The sequence below is a fragment of the Loxodonta africana genome, chromosome 6 (assembly GCF_030014295.1).
Source record: "Loxodonta africana isolate mLoxAfr1 chromosome 6, mLoxAfr1.hap2, whole genome shotgun sequence".
NCBI classification, from domain to species: domain Eukaryota; kingdom Metazoa; phylum Chordata; class Mammalia; order Proboscidea; family Elephantidae; genus Loxodonta; species Loxodonta africana.
In genome coordinates this window covers 85,415,322-85,437,924 of record NC_087347.1, presented here as the reverse complement: position 1 = coordinate 85,437,924, position 22,603 = coordinate 85,415,322, and the positions used below count along the sequence as shown (strand labels likewise).

The following is a 22,603-nucleotide window of genomic DNA, read 5'->3' as shown; positions in this document are numbered from 1 at the left end:
AAGAACATAGTTGAAATACGCCAAAGGGAAAACATCGAGTGAGAAGCTCAGTGATTCAAAGTTGAAACCCTTGGAAACTCAGATGATATAAAGTCAGGAAGAGGAGGAAACAGAATCTAATAAAGGAGACTCAGAAGGAAAAGTCAGAATGTCAGAAGAATAAGATGGATGTATTTTCATGGAAAGCAAAGAAAATACAGAGTTTCAGAGTAACTGATCAACATTTTAAAATGTGCTAGAGAAGTACAATGAAATAAACACTGACAATTGCCCATTGGATTTACTGTTATGAGTCATTGGTGATATTCTCCAGAGCATTTTTAGTGTAGTATTAGAAGAATCCACATTTCCTACGATATGAAAAGTAAATGGCAATTTGAGAATGTAGAGACATCTAGCATCCTGAACTCCTTTTTCTAATATTCATCTTGTTAGTATGTCTACTGACTAGAGTACAATTTCCAGGAGGGCCTGGACCTTATTTACCTTGTCAATCTCTCTACCTCCTCATAGCAAGTGCTCAAAAAATATTTGTTGAGTAATTGAAGGAATGGACTCTTTCAAGAAACTTAGTGGAAAAGACAGGAACTTGCTCAAGAGCTAGATAGAAATGTAGGCTGAAGGGAAGAACTTTCAAAAATTTTATTAGGGTGGGAGAATCAGACTCGTTAATTTTCTTACGGTGTACTTTTGAAATATAAGTGAGCTATAAAAACACAGCAGGATTATGATTGCAAGGAGTTTATAATTTTAAGCATAATAGAATTATAAGTCTGTCTCACTGGAAGAGAAACAAATTCACGTTCTCCTCAACTTTAATTAAATTAAAAATAGGGAATGATACTATACTGTGTTTTCCCTGGACAAGCAAATCTGAATTTTTACAGCATTTACTGTGTGCAATGTGGCACAGTAGTTAAGTGCTCCACTCCTAACCAAAAGGTTGGCTGTTTGAATCCACCAGCTCCTCCACGGGAGAAAGATGTGGCAGCCTGCTTCCCTGACGATTACAGCCTTGGAAACCCTACGGGGCAGTTCTGCTCTATCCTATAGGGTCTCTGTGGGTCAGAAGCAACTTGATAGCAGTGGGCTTTTTTAATTTTGATAAAAGCTAACATTCATTGAGTGTTTACTCTATGGTAGGCAATAATCTAAAGTCTTTTACTTACTCAATCATCACAATAACTTTATGAGATAAGTATTATTATGGAACACATGACTTTTGCTGAATATTATTTGTAAGTGAATCTAGAGCCTGCTCCGACTACACAATTGTACTTAATTTGTATCATCGCTCAATTATTTTCTATGTATCAGCATTATTCCCAGCTATATTGTAAGTTCCTGAAGGGCAGGACCTGTGTCTTATTTTACTTTTGTAGTACAGTGTTTTGTACAGACGACAATAAATAACTGAGGAGAAATTTTACATAAACTCAAGCTTCTAGAGCAGAACTGTCAAAAAGAAATATAATGCAAGCCACATATGTAATTAAAATTTTTCTAGTAGTTCCATTAAAAAGGTAAAAAGAAATAGGTAAAATTAATTTTAAGAATATATTTTATTTAGCTGGATATATCGAAAATTTTATCATTTCAACATGTAATCAATATAAAAATATTAATGAGATCTTTTATGTTCTTTTATTGTATTAAATCTGTTTATACTTAGTGCAATAAGTGTCTATTTTACACTTACCCAAAACCCATTGCTATTGAGTCAATTCCAACTCATAGAGACCCTATGGGACAGCGTAGAACTGCCCCACTGAGTTTCCAAGGAGAGCCTGGTGGATCTGAACTGCCAACATTTTGGTTAGCAGCTGTAGCACTTAACCACTACAGCACCAGGGTTTCCATTTTACACTTACAGGACATCTCAATTCGGCCTAGCCACATTTAAAGTACTTTATAACTACATGTGATTAGTGGCTACAGTTACAGACAACATAGGTCTAATATCCTTTGTGTCTTTGGTGTTCTTCATTCTCCTTTTCTTCAAGTGGGGTTGAGACCAATTGATGCATCTTAGATGGCCCCTTGCTAGCATTTAAGACCCCAGAAGCCGCTCTCTAAAGTAGGATGCAGAATGTTTTCTTAATAGATTTTACTATGCCAATTGACTTAGATGTCCCCTGAAACCATGGTCCCCAACCCCTCGCCCCTACTATGCTGGCCTTCCAAGCATTCAGTTTATTCAGGAAACTGCTTTTGGTTTAGTCCAGTTGTGCTGACCTCTCCTGTATTGTGTGTCTTTCCCTTCACCTAAAATAATACTTATCTACTATCTAGTCAGTGAAAACCCCTCTCTCTCCCTCCCCCCGCTCGTAACCATAAAAGAATATTTTCTTCTCTGTTTAAACTATGTCTCCAGTTCTTTTAATAGTAGGCCGTCATTTTTTAATTCATTTGTGATCTAATTAGCACGGGGACTTCTATACCTTGGCGCCTGTTATACTGCTTTATCCATTAGATATAAACTCCGTGAGGGCAAAGATTTTTGTCTGTTTATATATGTCTTGTTCACTGCTTAGAATTGTACCTGGCAAATTGAAGGTGCTCGTTAAATTTTTTTTAATGTACGAATCCTTTTGTATGTGTCTATTCCTCTTTTGACTCTTTTGTTAACTCCTCTTCTTCCTCCCCAATTTTAAACCTGATTATTCTCCTAGTCCCAAGTTGTCTTCTCTTTCATTTTTGAGTCCTCATCCATTGTAATCATATGACCATCTCTAATTGAATGCCACCCATGTTTCTGTCTCCAGCCGTGCCCTGTATTCAAGATCCTCTCTCAAATTCCTACCTGCCCATGACATCTCCACATGTTTGTTCCAGAGGCACCGAAACTCAGGATATCAGTTGGCTTTCAAACTCTCAGCCTACAACACTGACTCCTCATTATGACAATGCTATTTTAATTAATGGCACTATTGTTATTCTTCCTGCTTCAAATTCCACATCTATTTCTGGCAGCTAGGCCAATATCATTATTATACTTATCACCACTACCAATATCAGCATCTATCATCATCAATAATATTTATGTAATGCTTTATAGTTTGAAATGTATTTTTGCATCCATCCTTTCTTCTCTGGCGGCTTGGTCCTATCTCCTTCCAGGGTACTAATTCTGGCAGGAAATACAAAGAGCCCAGTATCAGTAGTTTGCCTATTCATCATTACATGAGTCTTACTCCTGTTCCCACTCAGGCTTTGATGCCCCAAGTTTCCAGTGACTTACTTCTTTGCCTCTTTCTGGTAACTGTGTTTCTACCTTACAATCCAGTTTCTCTTTAGTGAGATATTCTATTGCACTCCAGATTTTCTGTGATGGAATAACTTTGCTTCAGAAGGTCTGCTTATTTGAAATTGTGCTGATTACTTGTTACAAACCTGGCCTGATATTTATTTCTTAGAAAATGGTGTATGAGTCTCACCTGTTCCTTTCAACCTACGAACTTACCTCCTAGTTGCAGATCTACTTCTTGGACTTTGATCCTTATTATACCGATCTCAATTTTGCTTACATGTTTAAAGTACTGATATTTCCTTGAACTCATGAACTGCCCGTATTGACTACTTCCAGCTTGATCTATCCTACTTTGAACCAATCACTAATTATAAAAAGCACAAACCTCAATATATATAAAATATATTATTGTAACCCATGTAGTATATATAGATGCATAGGAAATTATTTTTTCTAGTTCCCTATCATTGAACTTATTACTTTTCTTCTTTCTGGTATTTTTTAATTTTCCTAATTTGATTCAGGGAACCTAGCTGTTGTCTTACTACTTACCCTGACTTTTATGCTTCAAGTTTGGCCACATTCTGGGTTGTTGCTCTGGTTCTGACTCCTGGTCCTGCTATATACATTATCTGCCTGAGATTCTTCAACAGATTATGCAACTAACTTCAGACCCTAGATTTTGCCTTGAATTTTAGCTTCTAGAGATGTTTTCTTTTATTATCCTATTCCTAAATCTATTGCCTAAACCAAAACACTGGTTTGTCTCAGTAAGCCTAGGCCTTGTTCTTTACCTCATAGTCACAAATATAATCTTTCAAATGCTGATATAGAGCCTTGGTGGCATAGTGGTTAAGAGCTCGGCTGCTAACCAAAAGTGAGCAGTTCAAGTCCACCAGCTGCTCCTTGGAAACCGTATGGGGCAGTTCTACCATGTCCTATAGGGTTGCTATGAATTGGAACCAATTCGACGGCACCTAACAACAACAATGCTGTTATGGCCTAGATTAATTCCCACCTGCTGTTGTGAAACTACCCTTGACCATTGTAGCCTTCATTTATTTTTTTATTCCTCTTATAGCACTAAGTAACAGAAAAGTTGGTGCTTAATTATTATTGTCATATTATCTGCTATTATATATTTGTTTTATCTCTTCAACCATATTATAAGCAATTTAAGAATAGCAGTTGTGCTTTTGGAGCCTTGGTGGTGCCGCAGGGGTTAAGAGATGCAGTGAGGTACCACTGCTAGGCTGTTAACCAAAAGGCCAGCAGTTTGAATCCACCAGCCACTCCTTGGAAACCCTATAGGGTAGATTTACTCTGTTCTATAGGGTTGCTATAAGTCGGAATCCATTCGACAGCAACAGGTTTAGTTTGGTTTTAGTAATCATGCTTTTGGCACAGTGGTTCAGATGGTATAGGATCGCTGAGTCAGAATCCCTTGATGGCAACGGGTTAACCATGCTTTAGTGTTTAAATAAACTAAAATAGGCACTTAGTATTAACAATTAATGAAGTGACCAAGTGATTAAAATACAACTAGGCTGAAGACTGGAGTATGCAATTTTTTAAGCTGCTGCGTTATTTATGCAATACATCAAATAAGAAATCAAGCTCACCTTTTCTTTTTTTTTTTTTTTTAACTGCAGTTTCTTTGTTTTCTGCCTTTTAATCCAATGCCCAGCACAGGACTCTTTTGATTGGCTAATAAGACAGCAAAGTTGTCATGGACCCTAGTCAAGATCACTGGAAATGAGCTTCTAATTTGTATAAATTATGCCACTTTGTTTTCTGTACTATCTACAGTGATTTCACTCTACTTGAATAATAATTAGTGATTTGTTTTTCATTTTTCAAAAGATGTTATTTGAGGATATTTTGCTTGTTTTCTATATGTAACATATGCATTAAACATTGGCATAAGTGTGTTAAGTGCTCTGCAAGTTTCTACTCTCAAGGAATGCATATTATAAGAACACAGTGAACCTCAAACTAAACCTCACACCTTATACCAAAACAAAACGAAACAACAACAAAAACCTAGAATAGTTTTCTTGAGGTAAGTGAAGAATATTTCTTCCTGTAAAAATGGCATGGGGGGGAGGCGGGGCCAAGATGGCGGACTAGGTGGACGCTACTGCGGATCCCTCTTGCAACAAAGACTCAAAAAAACAAGTGAATCGATCACATACATAACAATCTACGAACTCTGAACAACAAACACAGACTTAGAGATGGAAAACGAACAAATACGGGCAGACAGCGACCGTTTTCAGAACTAGGAGCCAGCGTACCAGGCAGGTGACCTTCGGAGCCCGATCTGGGGCAGAGCCCAGGGGGGCAGACGGCACAGACAAGGGGCGCAGCCCTACCCCCCCGAACCCATCCCGGGAGGGAGTCTAGCTGGTTGGCGCGGGCGGCGTAGCGGCGCAGCCGGAGGGAGAAGCACCCGGGAGGCAGTGACTGATCTTGGAGCGGGGAGAGCAGCGTCCCAGCCGGGGAGCCGTCCCGCCGGGAGTTTGGCGGGAAGCGGGCGTGGCACGAGCAGGGGGATCAGCTATATTTCCCTAAAGTGACCCCGGGGCGGGGCCCACACATTCGTGCGGGGGACACCCACCCAGTTCGCGCATGCGGCGCGGCGCACTGGAAGGAGAAGTCCCCGGGAGGAAGTGACTGGTCTTGGAGCCGGGAGAGCAGCGTCCCAGCCGGGGAGCTGTCCCACTGGGATTTGGGCACGCATGGGCGGGGCGTGAGTGCGGGGTCCAATTATATTCCCCTGCATAGACCCCGGGGGCGGGCCCACCCGTTCGTGCAGGAGACGCCCACCCAGTTCGCACGAGTGGTGCGGCGCACCGGAGGGAGAAGTCCCCGGGAGGAAGTGACTGGTCTCAGAGCGGGGAGAGTAGCGTCCCAGCTGGGGAGCCGTCCCGCGGGATTTTGGCGGACAGGGGCGGACCGTGAACGTGCGGATCAGCTCTATATTCTGTGGTGCTACACTCCTAGCTCTCTGATCCCTCCCCCACCGTCCCCAGGGGGCTCCATTAACATCCGAATACCCTGAGCCAGAGGGAGAATTCAGATAGGGATCTGACGGCATTTTTTTTTAGCGGATTACCTGGAAAATCTACTTTCCCAGTGATGGCTTGGAGACAGCAGTCCATATCAAACCACATAAAGAAACAGACCATGACAGCTTCTCCAACCCCCCAAACAAAAGAATCAAAATCTTTCCCAAATGAAGATACAATCCTGGAATTATCAGATACAGAATATAAAAAACTAATTTACAGAATGCTTAAAGATATCACAAATGAAATTAGGGTAAATGCAGAAAAAGCCAAGGAACACACTGATAAAACTGTTGAAGAACTCAAAAAGATTATTCAAGAACATAGTGGAAAAATTAATAAGTTGCAAGAATCCATAGAGAGACAGCATGTAGAAATCCAAAAGATTAACAATAAAATTACAGAATTAGACAATGCAATAGAAAGTCAGAGGAGCAGACTCAAGCAATTAGAATGTAGCCTGGGACTTCTGGAGGACCAGGGAATCAACACCAACATAGCTGAAAAAAAATCAGATAAAAGAATTAAAAAAAAAAAGAAGAAACCCTAAGAATCATGTGGGACTCTCTCAAGAAGGATAACTTGCGAGTGATTGGAATCCCAGAACAGGGAGGGGGGACAGAAAACACAGAGAAAATAGTTGAAGAACTCCTGACAGAAAACTTCCCTGACATCATGAAAGACGAAAGGATATCTATCCAAGATGCTCATCGAACCCCATTTAAGATTGATCCAAAAAGAAAAACACCAAGACATATTATCATCAAACTTGCCAAAACCAAAGACAAACAGAAAATTTTAAAAGCAGCCAGGGAGAAAAGAAAGGTTTCCTTCAAGGGAGAATCAATAAGAATAAGTTCAGACTACTCAGCAGAAACCATGCAGGCAAGAAGGGAATGGGACGACGTATACAGAGCACTGAAGGAGAAAAACTGCCAACCAAGGATCATATATCCAGCAAAACTCTCTCTGAAATATGAAGGAGAAATTAAGATATTTACAGATAAACACAAGTTTAGAGAATTTGCAAAAACTAAACCAAGACTGCAAGAAATGCTAAAGGAGATTGTTTGGCCGGATGACCAATAATATCAGGTACCAGCACAATACAAGGTCACAAAACAGAATGTCCTGATATCAACGCAACTCAAATAAAGAAAGCACAAAAACAAACAAATTAAGATTAATTCTAAAAAATAAATAAATAAACAAAATAATACACATAACAGGAAATCATGGAAATCAGTAGATACACAATCACAATAATCAAAAAGAGGGACTAAATATATGAGGCATTGAACTGCCAGATGGAGAGTGATACAAGGCGATATAGAACGATACAAGTTAGGTTTTTATTTAGAAAAATAGGGGTAAATAATAAGGTAACCACAAAAAGGAGTATCAATTCCATAACTCAAGAAAAAAGCCAAAAAAAGTAACGACTCAACAAACATAAAGTTAACCATTATGAAAATGAGGATCTCACAAGCTACTAAGAAAAACGTCTCAGCACAAAAAAGCATGTGGAAAAATGAAATGACCAACAACGCACATGAAAAGGCATCAAAATGACAGCACTAAAAACTTATTTATCTATAATTACGCTGAATGTAAATGGACTAAATGCACCAATAAAGAGACAGAGAGTCACGGTCTGGATAAAGAAACACGAGCCATCTATATGCTGCCTACAAGAGACACACATTAGACTTAGGGACACAAACAAACTAAAACTCAAAGGATGGAAAAAAATATATCAAGCAAATAATAAGCAAAAAAGAAGAGGAGTAGCAATATTAATTTCTGACAAAATAGACTTTAGACTTAAATCCACCACAAAGGATAAAGAAGGACACTATATAATGATAAAAGGGACAATTGATCAGGAAGACATAACCATATTAAATATTTATGCACCCAATGACAGGGCTGCAAGATACATAAATCAAATTTTAACAGAATTGAAAAGTGAGATAGACACCTCCACATTTATAGTAGGAGACTTCAACACACCACTTTCGGAGAAGGACAGGACATCCAGTAAGAAGCTCAATAGAGACACGGAAGACCTACTTACAACAATCAACCAACTTGACCTCATTGACTTATATAGAACTCTCCACCCAACTGCTGCAAAATATACTTTCTTTTCTAGTGCACATGGAACATTCTCTAGGATAGACCACATATTAGGTCATAAAACAAACCTTTGCAGAATCCAAAACATCGAAATATAACAAAGCATCTTCTCAGACCACAAGGCAATGAAGCTAGAGATCAATAACAGAAAAACTAGGGAAAAGAAATCAAATACTTGGAAACTAAACAATACCCTCCTGAAAAAAGACTGGGTTATAGAAGACATCAAGGAGGGAATAAGGAAATTCATAGAATGCAACGAGAATGAAAATACTTCCTATCAAAACCTCTGGGACACAGCAAAAGCAGTGCTCAGAGGCCAATTTATATCGATAAATGCACACATACAAAAAGAAGAAAGAGCCAAAATCAGAGAACTGTCCCAACAACTTGAACAAATAGAAAGAGAGCAACAAAAGAACCCATCAGGCACCAGAAGAAAACAAATAATAAAAATTAGAGCGGAACTAAATGAATTAGAGAACAGAAAAACAATTGAAAGAATTAACAAAGCCAAAAGCTGGTTCTTTGAAAAAATTAACAAAATTGATAAACCATTGGCTAGACTGACTGAAGAAAAACAGGAAAGGAAACAAATAACCCGAATAAGAAATGAGAAGGACCACATCACAACAGAGCCAAATGAAATTAAAAGAATCATTTCAGATTACTACGTAAAATTGTACTCTAACAAATTTGAAAACCTAGAAGAAATGGATAAATTCTTGGAAAAATACTACCTACCTAAACTAACACATTCAGAAGTAGAACAACTGAATAGACCCATAACAAAAAAAGAGATTGAAACGGTAATCAAAAAACTTCCAACAAAAAAAAGTCCTGGCCCAGACGGCTTCACTGCAGAGTTCTACCCAACCTTCAGAGAAGACTTAACACCATTACTACTGAAGGTATTTCAAAGCACAGAAAAAGACAGAATACTACCCAACTCATTCTATGAAGCTACCATCTCCCTGATACCAAAACCAGGTAAAGACATTACAAAAAAAGAAAATTTTAGACCTATATCCCTCATGAACATAGATGCAAAAATCCTCAACAAAATTCTAGCCAATAGAATCCAACAACACATCAAAAAAATAATTCACCCTGATCAAGTGGGATTCATACCAGGTATGCAAGGCTGGTTTAATATCAGAAAAACCATTAATGTAATCCATCACATAAATAAAAGAAAAGACAAAAACCACATGATCTTATCAATTGATGCAGAAAAGGCATTTGACAAAGTCCAACACCCATTTATGATAAAAACTCTTACCAAAATAGGAATTGAAGGAAAATTCCTCAACATAATAAAGGGTATCTATGCAAAGCCAACAGCCAATATCACTCTAAATGGAGAGAACCTGAAAGCATTTCCCTTGAGAACGGGAACCAGACAAGGATGCCCTTTATCACTGCTCTTATTCAACATCGTACTTGAAGTCCTAGCCAGGGCAATTATGCTAGACAAAGAAATAAAGGGTATCCAGATTGGCAAGGAGGAAGTAAAGCTATCACTATTTGCAGATGACATGATCGTATACATGGAAAACCCTAAGGAATCCTCCAGAAAACTACTGAAACTAATAGAAGAGTTTGGCAGAGTCTCAGGTTATAAAATAAACATACAAAAATCACTTGGATTCCTCTACATCAACAAAAAGAACACCGAAGAGGAAATAACCAAATCAATACCATTCACAGTAACCCCCAAGAAGATAAAATACTTAGGAATAAATCTTACCAAGGATGTAAAAGACCTATACAAAGAAAACTATAAAACTCTGCTACAAGAAATTCAAAAGGACATACTTAAGTGGAAAAACATACCCTGCTCATGGATAGGAAGACTTAACATAGTAAAAATGTCTATTCTACCAAAAGCCATCTATACATATAACGCACTTCCAATCCAAATACCAATGTCATATTTTAAGGGGATAGAGAAACAAATCACTAATTTCATATGGAAGGGAAAGAACCCCCGGATAAGCAAAGCATTACTGAAAAAGAAGAAGAAAGTGGGAGGCCTCACTCTACCTGATTTCAGAACCTATTATACAGCTACAGCAGTCAAAACAGCCTGGTACTGGTACAACAACAGGCACATAGACCAGTGGAACAGAATTGAGAACCCAGATATAAATCCATCCACATATGAGCAGCTGATATTTGACAAAGGACCAGTGTCAGTCAATTGGGGAAATGATAGTCTTTTTAACAAATGGTGCTGGCATAACTAGATATCCATTTGCCAAAGAATGAAACAGGACCCATACCTCACACCATGCACAAAAACTAACTCCAAGTGGATCAAAGACCTAAACATAAAGACTAAAACGATAAAGATCATGGAAGAAAAAATAGGGACAACCCTAGGAGCCCTAATACAGGGCATAAACAGAATACAAAACATTACCAAAAATGATGAACAGAAACCAGATAACTGGGAGCTCCTAAAAATCAAACACCTATGCTCATCTAAAGGCTTCACCAAAAGAGTAAAAAGACCACCTACAGACTGGGAAAGAATATTCAGCTATGACATCTCAGACCAGCGCCTGATCTCTAAAATCTACATGATTCTGTCAAAACTCAACCACAAAAAGACAAACAACCCAATCAAGAAGTGGGCAAAGGATATGAACACACATTTCACTAAAGAAGATATTCAGGCAGCCAATAGATACATGAGAAAATGCTCTCGATCATGAGCCATTAGAGAAATGCAAATTAAAACTACGATGAGATTCCATCTCACACCAACTAGACTGGCATTAATCCAAAAAACACAAAATAATAAATGTTGGAGAGGCTGCGGAGAGATTGGAACTCTCATACACTGCTGGTGGGATTGTAAAATGGTACAACCACTTTGGAAATCCATCTGGCGTTATCTTAAACAGTTAGAAATAGAACTACCATACAACCCAGAAATCCCACTCCTCGGAATATACCCTAGAGATACAAGAGCCTTCACACAAACAGATCTATGCACACCCATGTTTATTGCAGCTCTGTTTACAATAGCAAAAAGCTGGAAGCAACCAAGATGTCCGTCAACGGATGAATGGGTAAATAAATTGTGGTATATTCACACAATGGAATACTACGCATCGATAAAGAACAGTGACGAATCTCTGAAACATTTCATAACATGGAGGAATCTGGAAGGCATTATGCAGAGTGAAATGAGTCAGAGGCAAAGGGACAAATATTGTATAAGACCACTATTATAAGATCTTGAGAAATAGAAAAAACTGAGAAGAACACATACTTTTGTGGTTACAAAGGGGGGAGGGAGGGAGGGAGAGGGCTTTTTATTGATATTGATCAATCAGTAGATAAGAACTGCTTTGGGTGAAGGGAAAGACAACACTCAATACAAGGAAGGTCAGCCTAATTGGACTGGACTAAAAGCAAAGAAGTTTCCGGGATAAAATGAAACCTTCAAAGGTCAGCGGAGCAGGGGCTGGGGTCTGGGGAACTTGGTTTGAGGGGACTTCTAAGTCAATGGGCAAAATAATTCTATTATGAAAACATTCTGCATCCCACTTTGAATTGTGGCGCCTGGGGTCCTAAATGCCAACAAGCGGCCATCTAAGATACATCAATTGGTCTGAACCCACCTGGAGCAAAGGCAAAGGAAGAACACCAAGGTCACACGACAACTAAGAACCCAAGAGACAGAAAGGGCCACATGAACCAGAGACCTACATTATCCTGAGACCAGAAGAGCTGGTTGGTGCCTGGCCGCGATCGATGTCTGCCCTGTCAGGGAGCACAGCAGACAACTCCAGAGGGAGCGGGAGACCAGTGGGATGCGGACCCCAGATTCTCATAGAAAGACCATACCTGATGGTATGACTGCGACTAGAGGAATCCCAGGGACAATGCTCCCCAGAACTTCTGATGGCACAGGAGAGGAACCATCCCCGAAGACAAATCATCAGGCATGAAAAGGACTGGTCAGTGGGGGGGAGAGAGATGCTGATGAAGAGTGAGCTAATTAAATCAGGTGGACACTGGAGAGTGTGTTGGCAGCTCTTGACTGGAGGGGGGATGGGAAGATAGAGAGAGAGGGAAGCTGGCAAAATTGGCACGAAACAAGAGACTGAAAGGGCTGACTCAATAGGGGGAGAGCAAGTGGGAGAAGGGAGTAAGATGTATGTAAACCTACATGTGACAGACTGATTGGAATGGTAAATGTTCACTTGAAGCTTAATAAAAATTAATTAAAAAAAAAAATGGCATGGGGGCAGTGTCTGACCTCCTCTAACTTCACAAGGTGAAAGGAGAACCAAGATCAACAGCCCAAGGCTGATTCCCGTGAGGCGGAGGCCACGCAAGCCTCCTCTTCCCACCATTTTTACTAATTCTGACACCAACCGTCCCTCACATAGCACTCTCTACTTCTCTGCCGGGTTCAATAGTTCATTGCAATGGCCATGCAGAACTAAAAGACCATACTCATGATTATGAGGTTTGTCAGGGAAGTAATAGTTACAATTCAGGCTCACGAACATTCAGGATACAGTTCTTTCCTCAGGACAGCCTCTTCCGAGCCATGCTAGCAGGCACGCCTCTGCCTGGCCCTAGGTCTCTCCCCAAAGGCACTCAGCTTTCTCTGTGTTCTGGGAAGCCCACAGTGTTGTCTCCTGCTGCTGGGTCTCCTGCCACCACTTCTCACCATCTTCAGGGTTACAGCTTGCTCTCTCTCTCTTTCTCTGTTTCTTGTTTCAAGGAGCTTCTCAGCACAGGGATCCCGGGTTCAAAGGACACACGCTCCACTCCTAGTTGTTCTACCTTGGTGGTGGTAGGATCTTCCTCTCTGCTCTGGAATTGGCTCCCTTAACTGACCAATCCCCTTGGTAGGCCACATTTAGCCTATCACACAGTCCCACCCAGTTGCCTGGGTGGAAGTTACAAGACCATGGCTAGAAAGGCCACGCACAAAAGAAATCCACCACACCTCCCAAATTTGAATTACTACATCTACTCTTATCTGATATATTTGAAGATTTTTTCGCTTTCTTTTTCAATACAGTTCGGGACCTAATACTCTTTCTTACACAATGGCAGTCTTGAATATTAAAGAAAACATATCTTTTCTTTATCTTCCCATCCCTTTTCATTCAATGCCTATGTTATATTTAGCCTAATAGACCAAGGTACTTTTCCTATTGATTTTAGTTGCTGTGAACTTCTAGCTGCTTCGCTCAAGCAAATAGGATTTTTTTTTAATTAATCATATTTTACAGACTAAGACCTTGAAAAATTTGAGCAAGTTTATTTCCCCTTTAGAAGGATTTAAAAAATACCCAAGTTGACATATTGACCAGATACATTTTGTCACTCCACCGTATTCAGAAAAAGAACAATATAGGAGGACTCATACTATTGGATTTTAAGAATTACTGTAAAGCCTGGCTTTTTTCAAAACTGCTTGGCTAATCTACTTCTTTTGCTTTTCATGTAAATTTTAGGATCAATTTATCGGTGCAAAAAATCCTGCTGAGATTTTGATTGTAATTACATTAGCTCTTTAGATCAATTTGGTATCTTACATATAATGAATCTCTGAATCCAGGAACACTGTATGTATCTTCATGAAGCTGTAGAAATCAAAGGAGTCCCTGGGTGGTCCAATTGATTAAATATTTGACTATTAACCAAAAGTTGGTGGTTTGAACCCATGCAGAGGCACCTTGGAAGACAGGCCTGGTAAACCTGCTTCTGAGAGGTCACAGCCTTGAAAACCTTATGAGCACAGTTCCACTCTGCAATACATGGGGTCACCATGAATCAGAATTGACTTGATGGCATTTTTTTTTTTGTATAAGAATCAAAGGAGTGTGGTATTGGCAAAGGGATAGATCAACGGAAAAGACTAGAGAACCCAGAAAAATAGAGTCCGAGCATATACGGCTAATTGATTTTCAAAAATGGTGAAAAGACGATTTAATGGAGAAAGTATAGTTTTTTTCAACACATGGTGTTGGAGCAATTGGACATCTATATGAGAAAAAAATGAACCTCAAACCAAACTTTATGCCTTATACCAAATTAGCTCAAAATAGATCATAGATCAAGATGTAAAATATAAACCCATTAAACTTTTAGAAGAAACCCATATAAGAAAATCTATGTTACCTGGGGTTAGACAAAGAGTTCTTAAATATGACTCCAAAAGCATAATCTGTAACAAAAAAATTGAACTTAATCAAAACTAAAGACTTTTGCTCAATGAAAGACACTATTAAAAGAATGTAAAGACAAGATATAGACTGGGAGAAGAGAAAATATTTGCAAGTCAAATGTTCAATAACAACAACAAAACTTGTATCTAAAATACATAAAGACTCTCAAAACTCAACAGTAAGAAAAACCCAAGTAAAAATGGGCAAATTATTTCAATAGACACCTCACCGAAGAAAATGTATGGATGGCAAAAAAACACATGAAAAATGTTCAACAATAGTCATTAGGGAAATGCAAATTAACACCACAATGAGATATCACCACGGAGATTGGCTAAAAATAACTGATACTGCCAAGTGCTGACGAGGATGCAGAGCAACAGCAACTCTCATACATTGCTTCCAGAGATGCAAAATAGTAAATTCACTCTCAAAAACAATGTGGCAGATTTTTTTTCAAGTTAAACGTACATATTACCTAGGTCCCTGTGTGACGCAGACAGTTTGCGATTGACTACTAACCTAAAGGTTGGTTATTCGAACCCACCCAGCAACACCAAGGAAGAAAGGCCTGGTAATCTGCTTCTGTAAAGGTTACAGGCAAGAAAACCCTGTGGGACAGCTATACTCTAACACAGGGTGTTGTCATGAACTGGAATCGACTTGAGGGTAATGGATTTGGTTTATTTTTTTAATATATAACCTAGTAATCCCGCGTCTAGGTACTTACCTGAGAGAAGTGAAAATTTATGTTCACACAAAAACCAGTATAAGAACACTTATAGCAGCTCTATTCATAATTGCCAATAATTGGAAAAACCCCAAATGTCCTTTGATAGGTGAATAGATGGGCCAACCGTGGTGCATTCCTACAATGGAATATAACTCAGCAATAAAAGTAATGAATTATTGGTACCAGTAATAACACAGATAAACCTTCAAATCTCAAAGGCATTATGCTAAGTGAATAAAGTCAGTATCAAAGGTTATATACCATATATTTTCATTTATATGACATTCTGGAAAAGGCAAAACTACGACAAGAAGACTGTTATCAGTGGTTCCTGGGGGTTAAGGTCTGCATGAGGGTATGACTTCACAAAAGGGTTTTTTTTTTTTTTTTGGTGATGGAACTGTTCTGTTTCCTGATTGTGGTGGTGGTTACACAAATTTATACATATGTCAAAATTTATAGAACTGTATACCACAGAAAAGTCAATTTATGTTAATTTAAAATTAAATATAATAAAATGATAAGAAAATAAAATTGTATTCAGCCTGGTTTTGGTATAAGTGAATTTTATCATACTCTTCTGACTGTAATACAGAAAAGATAGCACACACGATGAGAGAAAATGTGTGTATGTGTGTGTGAGAAGTAGAAATAGTTTCCATGATGAGTGACACAAGTAATCCAAAACAATCATCATATTTATTTATTTATAATATATACACGTTACATATTCACCTTTTACAAGCTTAGGCTCCTAAACAATGCTAGACTGAATGTAATGCTAAATTTAGCTTTAATTTCCTGAGCCTACTTTGGGTGAATGTTGCTGTGGGGATCAGGGAAGGTGTGAGTTTAGGGGTGGTATTGAAGGTGGTGATTGGAGCATTTTAAGCTTGAAGTTATGGTAATGTGTGTTCACGTCTCTGGTTTGCCACAGACACCCCATCTCAGCGGGTACAGTTTATTCTTGGAACTGAAGATGATGATGAGGAACACATTCCTCATGATCTTTTCACAGAACTGGATGAGATTTGCTGGCGTGAAGGCGAGGATGCTGAGTGGCGAGAAACAGCCAGGTGAGAATTGTTTGTCTGAGTTAAGGTATACTGAAAGAATTTTCCTCCTACTTACAGATTCCTAATGCAACACTTTAAACATCTATGAGAGCTGCTGATTTCTGAAGTAGCTCATCTGGTCTGGGCATATCCTATAATGGGATGTGGGTCAGAATGAAATCTGAAGGCAGTAATTATAGTAAACAGTGACACAGAGCCAGCAACAGCTGCAGTCTTAAAGATAAACAGTAACATAATTTGTGTGTCATCAGCAAAACAATAGAAATTTAAAAGTAATTTATTTCCATCTTTTTGGCTGCTGGCCGATGTCCAAACTAGTAATGCTGTATATAACTTGAGCGTAAGATTTTATAAAGAAAGGACAAACACCAAAAACAGGCCTGAGGTACGGTCCTGAATTTCATGTACTGTTTTTTTTTTTTTTTCAATGAGGGTAAAAATATTTCCTAATATGTTTCTAAGGTATGTATATACTTAAACATGGTGGGTTTTCAAAATAATCTTTAATTACTTTTATTTCTCATTTTTAATTGATATTTCTATATTACTAAGTTGGTAGGGGATGTTGAGTTGATTCTGACTGATTGATGAATTGCTATAAAAATGAACTAAATTTTGGGTTTACTCTTTATTCATTTTTTGCTCACTTGCTCATTTATTTAACAGACACTTATGGAGTACTATCATGTGCCAGGTGCAATGGATATAGAACGAAACAAAAAATCTTAGATCCTACCTTTAGATAAACAGCCTAATGGAGGATTTGGATGAGTAGACAATGTTGTGGGAGTGCTATGGTGCAGGTGTTCACTAGGAACTGTGGACACACATCATTTCCCCATTGCTTACAAAATTTTAATGTAAATATGAATCACCTGGGGTCTTCTTAAAATGCAGATTCAGTAGGCCTTGGGAATAGGGCCTGAGATTCTGCATTTCTAACAAGCACCTATGTAGTGTCGTGTCAATATTTTTAGTTTGATGATCACACTTTGAGTAGCAAGGATCTAAACCACATGGGTGAAGGGGAGGGGATCTGGGTAGTCTCCCTGGAGGAGACGATCCCTGCGCTAACTCTTGGAGGTTTGAGTATGACTTAACCAGGTGCTGTCAAGTTTTTTCTGACTCATATCCAACCCATGTATGTCAGAGTAGAACTGCTCCATACTGTTTTCGATGGCTGATTTTTCAAGAAGTATATCTTCAGGTGTTTCTCCTCAGGCACCTCTATGTCGACTAGCACCTCCCGCCTTTTGGTTAGCAGCCAAGCATGTTAACTGTCTGTACCACCCAAGGACTCCTGATTAGGATTTAGCTAGACATAGATGTGGGGATAGGGGGTTGTATTCCAGGCAGAAGGAGCATTGACCCAGGTTTGACTGTTTTCTTAGGCTATCCTTTCCATCTAGAAGCCCTGGTGGCACAGTGGTTAAGTGCTCAGCTGCTAACCAAAAGGTCAGTGGTTTGAACCTATCAGCCGCTCCACAGGAGGAAGATGTGGCAGTCTGCTTCCATAAAGATTACAGCCTTGGAAACCCTATGGGGCAGTTCTACTCTGTCCTATAATGTTTCTGTGATTTGGAATCAACTCAAAGGCAATGGGTTTATCCATTCCATGGTTGGAGAGCTCTAATTGTTAGGAAATTCTTTTTTGACATATCTGTTAGTGGCCTTCAGGTTGTAGTACTCCCTGGATTATGTTAAATTTATGGTTGCATTTAATAGTTGCCATAACTCTATCTACCCAGACTTAGTATGGAACTAAATGTTCAATCATGAAAATAAATATTATGAATAATACTGGGCCAGTTAATTCTTATTTGATATATTCTTAGTGGTTTTTACAGCTCTCCTTTAATTAAAAGAAAATAGAAAAAAACAAAATGGCTATTATCATTATAAACTTAAATATTAAAACTACTAACTGCCAATAGTTAAAATTCAAGAAATATGAAAAGATAAAAAATCAAAAATATCTCTGCACCCTTATTTACAGCCCCTCTCTTTAAAATGACCAACGTAAAGAGTTTCTTGTGCATCTTTCCAGAAAAACTTTAAAGTTTAGATCTGCATGTAAGTGTACATTCTTTTTTATTTACACCCTAGGGATTATTTAATATACAGTGTTCACAACTTAATTTTTTTTTACTTCATAATATATTTGGGGTATTTTCCTCATCAGCAATACAGATTTATTCAACCTTTCAAATTACTACATTGCATTCAATTATATGAATGAACTTTCTTTTGTTTAGCCAGTCTTAATAGACATTTAGGTTGTTTGACTTTTTGCTGTAAACATTGCTACAATGATCATTTACACATGTATGGTTCACATTATTTATGCAAGGTGAATTTCTAACAGTGGAATTTATGTATCAAAGAGAACAGATTTTTTTTTTTTTTTACTTTGATATATATTACAAAATTGCTTTCATAAAATGTTTTGGTAATTGACATTTCCACCAACAATGTGAGAGTGCTTATGTCCCCCAAACACTTGCCACCAACCTTTAAAAATTTTTGCTAAGTTGACAGATGAAAAAAAAATCTCATTGTTTTAATTTGCATGTCTTTATTAGTGAGGTTGAGCATCTTTTCATGTTTTTACCTCTTTTCCTGTGAAATACTTGTTTATTTCTTTTATATGTTTTGCGTCAAATCATAATTTTCTTTATTTTCCTTTTTGAATACCTTAATTTGGTGGTATGTTATTGTATGCCAATTGCTGTTTTATGGAAAATTTATATAAATTTATCAGTTTTCCCCATGATACTTGCTTTCTATGGCAAGATTTTGTATATATGGAACTCAATTTAAAATAATTTTTTTTAACCTGGTAAAACCCTCTGTCTTATTTTTTTCTTCTAACTGCATTGAAAACTAAGTACTTGGGGGCATTTAAAATCACAGCATATGTGCTTATCTTTATTAGGAGAAAGAAAAACAACATATGATAATCTTTACAAATTAGTAATGCAGTTTTGCTCTTTTATAATTAAGGAGTTGTTGATAAAAAAGTTGAAGTGTACATCCCCCTGTTTAAGGCTAGAAGCATAGAAACAAGAAACATATTTTTCCTGGATGACTTGAAAGAAGTTCTGTGGTTATGGTGCTAGACAGGTCTGGTTAGTTAGGTACTAGACAGATCTGCTCTAGTTAGGGTCCCTTCATTTTTTGGTAAGAAGCAGTTTTTGGAAGCACTTCCCTTTGGTTCCTTTTTTTACTCTCATACACAAAAGAGCTAAGAAGTAAGATTGGACTATACATTTTGGCATGAGTAACTTTCTTATTCTTAAAATGGTTGGTGATTTTTCATCTTCCAAATCAGTGACCTGTTACTTTCAGCTAGTAACTTCCTTGTGTAACTTGTCCACTCTTATAAAGTGAGGAGGTAAAAAACCCAATGCCGTCAATTCGATTCCGACTCATAGCGACCCTATAGGCCAGAGTAGAACTGCCCATAGTGAGAAAGTAGCAGACGCAATAAAACCTGTTGCTGTCAAGTTGATTCCGATTCATAACAACCCTATAGGACAGGGTAGAACTGCCCCTAGAGTTCCCAAGGAGCATCTGGTGGATTTGAACTGCTGACCTTTTGATTAGCAGCCGTAACTCTTAAGCACTACACCACCCGGGTTTCCAACAGAAGCAATACTGGACTTTAGTCCTCTTCACCCTGTCACAGGTGAGCAAGTAGGATTTTATAATGCTCTAGTAGATTGATTTGAGCAATGTGAGCTATATGTTTATCTCAAACCACCAAAATGTATTGCTGGTTATTTATAAAGAATAAAAGAGATGATCTAGTTAATTAGTAGCTTTCTCTAATGTTATTAGATAGGACATGTGTTCTTAGCCACGCTTCTGAAACCTTTTGCATTGCGCAGCTCTTTGAGGTTCAGAGAGACATCTGATGAGCAATCAAAATGGTAACAGACATTGAAGAGGAGGACAGATAAATTTTGGCTGAAAGACAATGCTTTGGGGAAGAAAAGAACGTATTTATTAAGGACTTAGAAATGTAGTAAGTTTTACAGTGGCAGAAGTAATTTTGCTCTGGCTACCCTTGTTCATCTAAAAAAGCTAATTTTAACTAATTCATGACTCCTCCTGATTTTTCAAATGCAATCTAAATCTAATAAACTCATTAGCATAACCATCTGAAGCATTTCTTTCTTTTGTTAGTATTCAGGTGGGATTAACAATTTTCTACTGTAAGTGTGGAAATGAAAAGGATATTTTATCAGCACATTGCACCTGTCACATATCACATCTTGAATAATTCATGTCCACTGTCATTGCCAAGTAAAACTGAAGTAAAGTTTTAGATTTTAAGCTAAATTTTTGAATCATGATAATTTAATAAATTTTTGTGAAAACCAGCTGTTCACTTTTAAAAACCCTAAAAGAAGGCAGATGACAAGACTAATGAAATCAACATAATTACAATGTCCTGCTTATAAATAACATATAGTGTTATTAATAGAAATGTGCGTAAAGATAACACAGCTGTGCAGTTGTGGAAACAACATGGTTGATTCACTGTGGTTGCCTTTTAAAAGTGCTTTCCACAAATGAACTCAGAAGAGATGAAGCAAGGGTAGCAGTTAGGTTCTGGTACCTACATGGTAGTGTGGAAAAGGATTATTACATCAAAGCAATTTTATTGCTACTGGGAAGGCATTTGATATTCAAAATTAGTAATGTTCCAGTGATCGAGATTTTTCAGTAGAATGTGGGGTGTGACGATAACATCGATTAAGAATAGATAATGTGCATAGACTCTAGGCTTAGATATATTTCATTTCCCTGTAAAATTGATGATAGGCACTCCATGACTATATATGCTTTTCTCCAGCTCCCACCCACAGTATGCTCCCTCTCCCCATCCTCCGTATCACTGCCTCTACCCAAAAATGCCTCAAAAGAGAGTGTTTTTTCTTCGAACATTCTTCTCTTTCCCCAAGGCTAGAAATTACTTTCTGTTTGGGTAGAATCAGAGATTAAATATTCTTAGAAAAGTTAACCTGAAATAATGGAAATAGAGTGAACAAAAGGAGTTAAGTTTTATGGGAAACATCTATTTCTAATAATATGTGTATTGTATAAGAGTTTATCATCAACCTAATCCTCAAGGAATTGATGAAACACCCATGTTATGGTGTTGTTTTGTATAAAGAGATTGCAATGCGCTGATCATGGGTAAAAACAGATCCAGACATACTGAAGAGCTTAAATCCGTCTCCCCATACAAAATGTCATACGATTGGCCTACAATTTTTATTTATTTATTTATTTTTCATCGTCCATCACATCTCTCTCATGACTTTGAAATTCTTGTTTGCTTTGATTTGCTATTCAAATAAATGTTAGCTGAGTTTATTTGAAAACTGGAACAAATTGCAACCCTTCAGGTTGTTAACTGCAATCAGGCATCTTGCAACTGACAGTATTTTCAGTGACTAAAAATCTTGAAACAAAATTTGGTGTGTTCCCAGACCTGTTAATTTCTGTCTTTGAAGTATGAAATGGAATGAAAAAAAAAAAAAGGAAAGAGATATATACTTACATATTTATGTGTATATATATATTATTTTTTAATATAGTCTCTTTAAAAAATTCATTTCAATCTCTCTTAAAGCTTTGGCATCATTCTGGAGCTGGCATAAAGCACTGAATCTTGAGGTGTTTAATGTTCTTAGTAAATTGATTTTTGTAATTTATGGATTCCTTTTTATGGAAAATACATTCTTTGTCCTTTTGTAATACTTATAAAACCTATGGCTATAGCAAACCATCTATGCATATAGCATATATTTGCCCATCTTAACTACCAAACTGCTTGGAACTCTCAGAGACTCCACACTTTTTTTCTAAGGGAACCAGGCCCCCAGTTTAAAAGGCATTATTCTAAAGGAAGGATTTTTCCTTCTAAAGAAAGCAATCCCCTTGCTTTTAAAATGTCTTTTCAGATACACATATAGATCAATGGAACAGAATAGAGGATCCAGAAATAGACCAGCTGATTTTTGACAAAGGGGAAAAAACTATGCAATGAAGGAAGGATAATATTTTCAATAAATGTGCTGGAAAAAGTTGAACATCCATAGGTGATAAAATGAAAC

General features: G+C 37.8%; 1 protein-coding gene across 1 annotated transcript in view; it reads left to right on the top strand.

The window, feature by feature from the left end:
- Nucleotides 1-22,603, top strand: part of SLC4A10 (solute carrier family 4 member 10) — a 235,318-nt gene that overhangs the window by 93,331 nt on the left and 119,384 nt on the right. The window contains exon 4 of the mRNA XM_023542892.2: nt 16,337-16,475. Coding sequence (XP_023398660.2) covers nt 16,337-16,475 — 139 coding nt within the window. The remainder of the gene's footprint in view (nt 1-16,336; nt 16,476-22,603) is intronic.